The following is a 9258-nucleotide window of genomic DNA, read 5'->3' as shown; positions in this document are numbered from 1 at the left end:
TCTTAATTGGACAAACAACTAGTTGTATAACTAAATATTTCACTGAAATTCAATTTTCCAGGTCACATGGGCAGAGGTTTAAAGGACATTGAAAAACATCTCAAGAATGTAGACATTGTTATCGAAGTGCATGACTCCCGCATGCCCTTCACCGGCCGAAATCACCTCCTTCAGCAAAGTGTCCAGAATATTAGACCTATGGTACTCGTTCTGAACAAAAGAGACCTTATCAATAGTAAACACGAGAGCCTGATCGAAGAGAAGGTCAGAAAGGAACAAAGTCACATTAGCGAGGTCATTTTCACCAACTGTAGGAATCCAAATTGCAAAGGTACTCTATCTACTCACTTTAATTTTATTTTATTGTGACATTGTGATATGTGGCAACTATTTCAGGTATATTGAAGAGGGAGAGAGAGAGAGAGAGAGATAGAGATAGAAAGGGAAGGAGAGAGAGATAGAGATAGAGAGAAAGGGAAGGAGAGAGAGAGAGAAAGAAAGAGATTTAAGAAATCCAGTAGAGAATGCCTCCGACATGGCATTAATCCCGCCTAGTGGTTATCTTCCACTCAATAGTCCATTATTATTTCTTTCTTTCTTTAATGTAGCAGGATTCTCCAAAAGGAGCTCTTCCACCCAACCACAGTTTCTTGATGTCTTCCAGGTGCATTTAGTATTGGTATAAGTAGGGCCATCGGCTTTAATAAACGCCCTTGGTCACTGCGACCTGGTTAGATCTTTTGTGACATGTCTTCCAGGTGTACAAAAGATCCTGCCCACTCTTCAGCACATTTCGGACAACATGACTCGTTATCATAGGACAGAAGTGTACAACACGACAGTCATGGTGGTAGGGGTACCAAATGTGGGCAAGTCTTCCATTATCAACGCCCTGCGGAGTAGTCACATGAAGAAGGGCAAGGCGGTTCCCGTTGGGCCCAAGGCAGGTAAATGGGAGTTCTACCCTATTTAACTACAATTTTATGGTTTTATTTTAAGTGGCAGAGGGTTCTTCTGGGGGATCTTTTCCATCCAACAACTTACCACGTTCATGTATAACTTGGTGATCTTGTAGTAGTGTAGTATGTCCCTTATGAGGAATTCTATAAGAGACACAATACCTCCCATTATGTGTTTCCTGTTTCGATTAGGTTAGGAGGTAGGAGCCCTTTTTTGTGTACCTACACTTAAGTATACTCATATTTAAGACACCACTAGGTAAAATACACCTTGTTTAGACTGCTGGGGTGGAGGGACTTTTTAGTCTCATTCGAGCAGGATAAACAAGGTGTTATATTCTATTTTACAATTTTTTGTGAATGTTGGAAACCAAAACCGGGACCTTCTGCATGATCACCGGCCGAAATCACCTCCTTCAGCAAAGTGTCCAGAATATTAGACCTATGGTACTCGTTCTGAACAAAAGAGACCTTATCAATAGTAAACACGAGAGCCTGATCGAAGAGAAGGTCAGAAAGGAACAAAGTCACATTAGCGAGGTCATTTTCACCAACTGTAGGAATCCAAATTGCAAAGGTACTCTATCTACTCACTTTAATTTTATTTTATTGTGACATTGTGATATGTGGCAACTATTTCAGGTATATTGAAGAGGGAGAGAGAGAGAGAGAGAGATAGAGATAGAAAGGGAAGGAGAGAGAGATAGAGATAGAGAGAAAGGGAAGGAGAGAGAGATAGAGATAGAGAGAAAGGGAAGGAGAGAGAGAGAGAAAGAAAGAGATTTAAGAAATCCAGTAGAGAATGCCTCCGACATGGCATTAATCCCGCCTAGTGGTTATCTTCCACTCAATAGTCCATTATTATTTCTTTCTTTCTTTAATGTAGCAGGATTCTCCAAAAGGAGCTCTTCCACCCAACCACAGTTTCTTGATGTCTTCCAGGTGCATTTAGTATTGGTATAAGTAGGGCCATCAGCTTTAATAAACGCCCTTGGTCACTGCGACCTGGTTAGATCTTTTGTGACATGTCTTCCAGGTGTACAAAAGATCCTGCCCACTCTTCAGCACATTTCGGACAACATGACTCGTTATCATAGGACAGAAGTGTACAACACGACAGTCATGGTGGTAGGGGTACCAAATGTGGGCAAGTCTTCCATTATCAACGCCCTGCGAAGTAGTCACATGAAGAAGGGCAAGGCGGTTCCCGTTGGGCCCAAGGCAGGTAAATGGGAGTTCTACCCTATTTAACTACAATTTTATGGTTTTATTTTAAGTGGCAGAGGGTTCTTCTGGGGGATCTTTTCCATCCAACAACTTACCACGTTCATGTATAACTTGGTGATCCTGTAGTATGTCCCTTATGAGGGATTCTATAAGACACACAATACCTCCCATTATGTGTTTCCTGTTTCGATTAGGTTAGGAGGTAGGAGCCCTTTTTTGTGTATTTACACTTATAAGTACTCATACTTAAGACACCACCTTATGGTTTTATTTTAAGTGGCAGAGGGTTCTTCTGGGGGATCTTTTCCATCCAACAACTTACCACGTTCATGTATAACTTGGTGATCTTGTAGTAGTGTAGTATGTCCCTTATGAGGAATTCTATAAGAGACACAATACCTCCCATTATGTGTTTCCTGTTTCGATTAGGTTAGGAGGTAGGAGCCCTTTTTTGTGTACCTACACTTAAGTATACTCATATTTAAGACACCACTAGATCTAAAACGCCATCAATTCGCGACTCAGTCGAAAGCGATTTCCTTGAACCTCCGACTAACAGTTTCCTCTAGCTCTACCAACACTCATACTTAAGACACCACCAGGTAAAATACACCTTGTTTAGACTGCTTGGGTGGAGGGACTTTTTAGTCTCATTCGAGCAGGGTAAACAAGGTGTTATACTCTATTTTACAATTTTTTTGTGAATGTTGGAAACCAAAACCGGGACCTTCCGCATGTCAATAATAAGTTCTCTGTTCCAGGTGTAACCCGCAGTGTCATGTCCCAAGTTAAGATAAGCGAGAAGCCCCTCATCTACATTCTAGACACGCCTGGCATCAGTTTACCCCGCATAGATAATCTGGAGTGTGGCATGCGGTTGGCTGCGTGCGCGACGCTACAGGACCATCTAGTCGGGGAGATTAATATAGCGGACTACATCCTGTTCTATTTGAATCGGACGGGGAACTACCGATACGTGGACTTTTTCAACCTCGATGAACCTTCCGGTGAGTTTAGTTATTTTTTCCTGGAATTTCCCCTCTTTTGAAGCCCATTTCCCCTCTTTTGGCGTGATAGCGCCTATACTAGACCATAGGGAATCCAAGATGGTGCGCTATCGGAATGGTCTCGGTTCTCGAAAGGATACCTACAACTTTGGCTGTCGAATTTTTTTAATCGGTCTCCAGTGGCTGCAGATTTTAAATGAGAGCATGAAAGAAGAAAGAAAGAAAGAACGGATCAAACAACCAAAAAAAGTGATTGTGTAAACGGGCTGTTATTGATGGAGTTTGGAGTGGTTAGCGCAGTGCGCTACCCTCGAAGCCGAAGACTGGCAAGTGGCAAGAATATGTCTTGAAGTTCTGCGAAAGCGGATCCAAGGGAAATGAGAACTAGCCTGATTAAAACGTGAAACTCACTGCATTCCTTCAATATTACCAATACCTACCTTTTTTAGCGCACTGTAATAAATGGAAATAATAAAAAAAAAAAATCTTTTTCTTCTTTCAGATGATATAGTAATGCTTCTGGCCAAGGCAGCCATCAAGAAGAAGTGGTTCAAGCGAGCATTCGACGTGAGTAGCAATTCGGTCCGAATGTTTCCAGACACAGGGGAGGTGGCCAGGATTTTCATCGAACATTTCCGCAAGGGTAGTTTCGGGTCTGTTATGTTGGATCGGGATTTCCTTGAACTGGACATTTCTTGAGACGGGAATTTCTAGAGCCGGGAATTTTTTGAAGAAGGAAGTTCTTAAAACCGGAATTTCTCGAGGCTGGTATGTCTAGAACCGGTAATATCTTGAGACCTAGATTTCTAGAACCAGGAATTTCCGGAAGAAGGAAGTTCTTAAACCGGGAATTTCTCGAGGTTGGTATTTCTACATAGAACCGGGAATTTCTCGAGACAGGAATTTCTTGAACAGGAAGTTACTTGAGACTTGGATTTCTAGAACCAGGAATTTCTTGAGACGGGGATTTATAGAACCAGGAATTTCTTGAGGTGGAAATTTCTTATATCGAGGATATCTTGAAGAGGTAAATGATAGCCTTGGGAGTTAAATGGATGGAGAGTCAATTTCGCAATAGGAAATAAGAGAGGAAGACCAGTCTGACTTCCTAACCACGCACAACGTTGCTTAACTCCAGCGATAAATCGGAAACTGGTGCATTCAACGTGCACTTTAGAGGACCTGCAGACAGCAAACGCCAAAGGAGTGGCCGTGGCCACCTAATGGAGGCACAAGATCTAAAAATATGGTGATCCGCGCGGACATAGAACGTGCTATCGCCAATGGCTCGGAATTGGTTCATTATCGCGATTCTATCCCTATTTTAGACAACCCACAGCTCTAGCCTCAATACAAGATAAAGCGTACGGCCTTCGATTATGTGACTTTTTTTATAGTCAACAATGCTGAATCAATTAATTTCCTCTTTGGACGCCCACACTTGCTCCACAAAGTATTGCAGATCCACGGAAAATTTCCAGGCATTCATACAAATATTGTTTTTATCCAAAATGGGATTTTTAAATAGGTAGGTACCGAACTCGGTGTTGGTAATCTTATTCCACCGGTCTTGGTGATACGCAAAGAAATTGTGAAGAGGAACTCTCCTTCACCACATTTTATTGTTCAATTCTTTCTAGATTTGCCATTTTGAGCCTATTCTTCCTCTCCGTTCTCCCTAAATTCCTCACTTGATTCAGCCCTAACCCCAAATTCCTCACTTAATCTTTCCCCTGATTCCTCCCCAAATTCCACCCCATAATTATCCTTTGGAAGGGCCCCGTTCACCAAACTCTCAATGATCGCTTCGTTGCGGCCGCGCAGGATTTTGATGGTGCCCTTGTCGCCAAATTGTTCACCAAACGTACTCACGATGGTCCAATAGGGGCGGCCATTCTCTTCCCCCCAACCGATGAGTTTGACGGTGGCGTAGGCTACAATCTCGGCCGAAGCGGACACAGCGTAGACTCCTGGAAATGGAATAGAAAAGGTGTATTTTCCGGGAATGTTTCGAAAACAGAACCGGTTCTCTTTTGTAAACTGAAATAGCGTCTGTACTAAGGGGGATTGAGGCGAAAGCCGGCAGGTGCCCCCTTTCAATCGCCCACCTGGGGTGGATAGAAGGACTGCTTAAAAAAATAATAAAAAAAAAAGGTCATTTTGATGGTGCCCTTGTCGCCAAATTGTTCACCAAACGTACTCACGATGGTCCAATAGGGGCGGCCATTCTCTTCCCCCCAACCGACGATTTTGACGGTGGCGTAGGCTACAATCTCGGCCGAAGCGGACACAGCGTAGACCCCTGGAAATGGAATAGAAAAAAGGTGTAAAAAAGGAAACTTTTGAAAACAGAACCGGTTCTCTTTTGTAAACTGAAATAGGGTATGTACTAAGGGGGATCGAGGCGAAAGCCGGCAGGTGCCCCCTTTCAATCGCCCACCAGGGGCGGATGGAGGGACTACTTAAAAAAGTAATAAAAAAAAGGGTCTGTACTAAACCATAGGAAATCCAAAATTATGCGCTATGTCGCAAAGGTTGAGTGCGAAGGGCACCCACTCGTAAAATTTGTAGCCAAAACCAAATGTCAGCCTAAAGAAAAAGAAGAGGAGGAGGAGGTTAGAATAGAATATAATTTTGTTTATCATGCCCGGATGGGACTGAAAATTCCCTTTCGTCCTCATTTTGAGAATTATTTGAATTTGATAGAGAGCTAAAAAAAGAGGTTTGATAGAGGGAACTGTAACTGCTATAGAGTCTTATGTCTTATCGTCCTGAAATCGAAGAGAGAAGGAAGACAGGATAGGGAAAAAAGCCGTTCCGAGAACGAACCCTATCCCTTCAGGATAAAATCCGCCCTGGCGGGAATCGAACGAGCGACCTAGCGCTTACAAGGCAGACGCGCTACAAACCAACCTAACTAGGCCGACAAAATAGAATTTATTTGCTACCAAAATTAGCGTCCGTTAATTGAACTCCAAAGAGGGCTTTTTATGTACGGATTTAAGCTGCTTTGTACCCATAGTCCATACTTACCACTCTTATAACTGAAGATGTCGCTATACAGGTACATGTTAGCCACGACCGGTCCATTCCTTGAAAAGTTAAAAAAAAAAAAAAAAAAAAAAATACACCGACAATAAGACTAAAAACTCCCTTTCGTCTTCAGAGTATTTGCAACTCAATGTCTCGTTGGGGGACGTTAAACAGGGAGTAGACCAGCTTAGTCTGACTGGGGGACTAAACAGGGATTATAACGAAAATTTCGTGTGAACATCACACAACGGATTTAAGCTGATTTGTACCCATACTTACCACTCTTATAACTGAAGATGTCGCTATACAGGTACATGTTAGCCACGACTGGTCCATTCTTCATAATTTCTTGCTGAATATCAGCCACTTCATCATTTACCCAGTAGTATCGTTTAACTGGAATGAAGAACGAAAATTTCGTGTGAACATCACACAACTTTCCTTATCCTAAGAAATTGTGCTTAGCTGGGTTTCTTAGGTATGATTTTGGGGTGTCTCCTCTCAACTTTTTCGATATCTCTAACCGTTTAGCAAGTGCTTAGCTGGGTTTCTTAGGTATGATTTTGGGGTGTCTCCTCTCAACTTTTTCGATATCTCTAACCGTTTAGTAAGTAGAAGCTGGGTTTCTTAGGTATGATTTTGGGGTGTCTCCTCTCAACTTTTTCGATATCTCTAACCGTTTAGTAAGTAGAATAGAATAGAATAATATACTCTGTTTATACTGCCGAAATGAGACTGCAAAGTCCCTTTACTCCCGTAGTCTAAACAAGGTCTTGTGTATTTGGTACAGAACGACCTCCAAAAAGCGGCCAAAACGGCCAAAATGAGGTCAAAATACAGCCAACCCGTTACTCCAATGATAATGAAAATGAAATGAGACTGCAAAGTCCCTTTACTCCCGTAGTCTAAACAAGGTCTTGTGTATTTGGTACAGAACGACCTCCAAAAAGCGGCCAAAATGAGGTCAAAATACAGCCAACCCGTTACTCCAATGATAATGAAAATAGCTTAGATCTCTCTTCCTTCGTTGAAAACGAGGCACACCGCCTCCACACTTACATCTGTACTTATCCTGGAAGAAGCCGCGTCCATAGTTATCATTCGTACACCGCGTGTGACATTTTGGCTGAGGCGTAGCCAGAGTTTTACACTCGGGCTCTGAGGTTGTGTAGTTGGCGTGGTTGCACGGTGGAAAGCTCACCGGTTGACAACCGGTGTTGGAGTGGTGGGCGCCACCGGTGACTAGACCGCGTTTGTGAACCCAGACCCAAGTCGATGAGGAGATGCCTGATGAGCAGACCTGAGAATAGAATGAACACACTTAGAAACAGAGTAGATTATGAATTATGCAATGCAAACCACAAGGAAGAAAAGCTAGGGGAAGACCGAGACTCACCTATGAGGATGAAAAAATCTGTCAAGAAAAATCGGGGAAAGCAAACAGCATGCGATTGTCCAGATGTTAAGGCGGTCTCTTCTTGATCCCTTGTGTGTCCAAAAAAACACAACCCCGACCCCAAAGTTAAGACTTTCGTTAGAAATGAATAACTCACCTCTAAAGGGGATTCAGCTAAAAAGTCTTCCCAGTGAATTCTGCCCTAATTGTTTTGATTGACATCCATTCATCCACCCTTCTGATGAGTGTTTTCACTCCGGATTTCTATCGATTGGCCTTTTGTTTGTTTCAAATGAGTGTGTTTTTCCCTCTTATTCTAAAGAATCTACTATCACTGTCTTGATTGGAGCGATAATTGAGATTATGAATTTGTAAACTATAATGGGTGCCACCAAGAGGATGTAGTTTTTCAAGTGTGCTTAAGTATTATTTGTGTTATTGCTAAGCAGTACGAAGTAGGTAGTAGATAATTAAGAACCAAGTGTCAGGCTTGCTTGCATCACACATGCCATTACGCGCGACTTTTAGTAGCGCGTAATGGCATGAAAAACCACACATCAAATGAGTGTGTTTTTCCCTCTTATTCTAAAGAATCTACTATCACTGTCTTGATTGGAGCGATAATTGAGATTATGAATTTGTAAATTATAATGGGTGCCACCAAGAGGATGTAGTTTTTCAAGTGTGCTTAAGTATTATTTGTGTTATTGCTAAGCAGTACGAAGTAGGTAGTAGATAATTAAGAACCAAGTGTCAGGCTTGCTTGCATCACACATGCCATTACGCGCTACTAAAAGTCGCGCGTAATGGCATGAAAAACCACACCTATGAAAAATGATAGACTCTCTGTGAACTTCATAGGTTTGGTTTTTGAGGCGACTAACCGACTACGCCCTACTAAGAGTTCAAGAATAGCTGTCATCCCCCGCGCCTATGGTTTTATCAGACGGCATTTGTCCATCAGGTTGAATGCCATGTTCCAAACAGTACAGCTCCCAACACGCATTGCCGATCTGAACACCAGCCTGACCTATGTGTACGGAAATACACTCTCTCTGTAACAGTAGGAAAGGGTTAATATTTAGAAACAATGGAACATGTAGGTACCTATTGTATTTGCATTTGGACAATATTAAGCAGAAAGGAACCATCCATACGGGGAATTTGCCTTAAGCATGGTTCTTTTTCGCTTAATGCTGCTATATTTCAGTCTAATATTTTGGGGTGCGGCCCCTGTAGATCATTAATTTATCTGCCATTCTGCCATCATGTTGTTAAGCATGGTTCTTTTTCGCTTAATGCTGCTATATTTCAGTCTAATATTTTGGGGTGCGGCCCCTGTAGATCATTAATTTATCTGCCATCATGTAGCATGTAGTCTAATGTCAGGGATTACTAAGCCATTATTTTATGATTAATATTCCTATATCTCACTGGTCTGGAACTTGTAGATGACTTGGCCTAGCGCACTACCGCTGCTCTACACTCACCTAGTTATACTGAGCTAGGTCAATTCAGGATTAAATTCAATAAGCTGCTAAGTTTGCCCAAGATTCAGTTAGACTTGTTTGATTTACGATAGCCTAATCCTTCCAGTTCTACTGGTGCTGAGGTCTATCAATCTCATGTTGTAGTC

The 9258-nt window shown here is 42.2% G+C and overlaps 2 protein-coding genes and 2 long non-coding RNA genes across 6 annotated transcripts in view; 1 reads left to right on the top strand and 3 right to left on the bottom strand.

Moving 5' to 3' along the window:
• Positions 1 to 1539, bottom strand: LOC113467025. Its single transcript, XR_003391249.1, has 2 exons — positions 1371 to 1539; positions 1 to 165 (listed from the first exon to the last, which is right to left on the bottom strand). It is a non-coding gene; the product is annotated as an uncharacterized LOC113467025 (long non-coding RNA).
• Positions 1 to 4268, top strand: part of LOC103508274 (mitochondrial GTPase 1) — a 7167-nt gene extending 2899 nt beyond the window's left edge. For all 3 annotated transcript variants that reach the window (XM_026822915.1, XM_008472810.3, XM_008472811.3), the window contains 4 exons: positions 62 to 331; positions 759 to 947; positions 2948 to 3193; positions 3696 to 4268. In XM_026822915.1, the coding sequence (XP_026678716.1) occupies positions 62 to 331; positions 759 to 947; positions 2948 to 3193; positions 3696 to 3892 (902 nt within the window). In that variant the 3' untranslated portion in view covers positions 3893 to 4268. The remainder of the gene's footprint in view (positions 1 to 61; positions 332 to 758; positions 948 to 2947; positions 3194 to 3695) is intronic.
• On the bottom strand, positions 2200 to 2941 carry LOC113467029. The gene is made up of 2 exons (XR_003391253.1): positions 2786 to 2941; positions 2200 to 2444 (listed from the first exon to the last, which is right to left on the bottom strand). It is a non-coding gene; the product is annotated as an uncharacterized LOC113467029 (long non-coding RNA).
• Positions 4269 to 4669: 401 nt separating the features above from the next.
• LOC103508281 (cathepsin B-like cysteine proteinase 3) lies at positions 4670 to 8799 on the bottom strand. Its single transcript, XM_026822908.1, has 6 exons — positions 8791 to 8799; positions 8539 to 8677; positions 7286 to 7546; positions 6506 to 6622; positions 5360 to 5495; positions 4670 to 5027 (listed from the first exon to the last, which is right to left on the bottom strand). The coding sequence occupies exons 1-6, from the start codon at positions 8797 to 8799 to the stop codon at positions 4850 to 4852; spliced, it is 840 nt and encodes a 279-aa protein (XP_026678709.1). The 3' UTR covers positions 4670 to 4849.
• Positions 8800 to 9258: the final 459 nt, after the last annotated feature.

The sequence above is a fragment of the Diaphorina citri genome, unplaced genomic scaffold (genome assembly GCF_000475195.1).
Source record: "Diaphorina citri unplaced genomic scaffold, Diaci psyllid genome assembly version 1.1 scaffold383, whole genome shotgun sequence".
Lineage (NCBI taxonomy): Eukaryota > Metazoa > Arthropoda > Insecta > Hemiptera > Psyllidae > Diaphorina > Diaphorina citri.
Note: the sequence above shows the minus strand (reverse complement) of the source record. Positions and strands in the feature narration are given on the sequence as shown.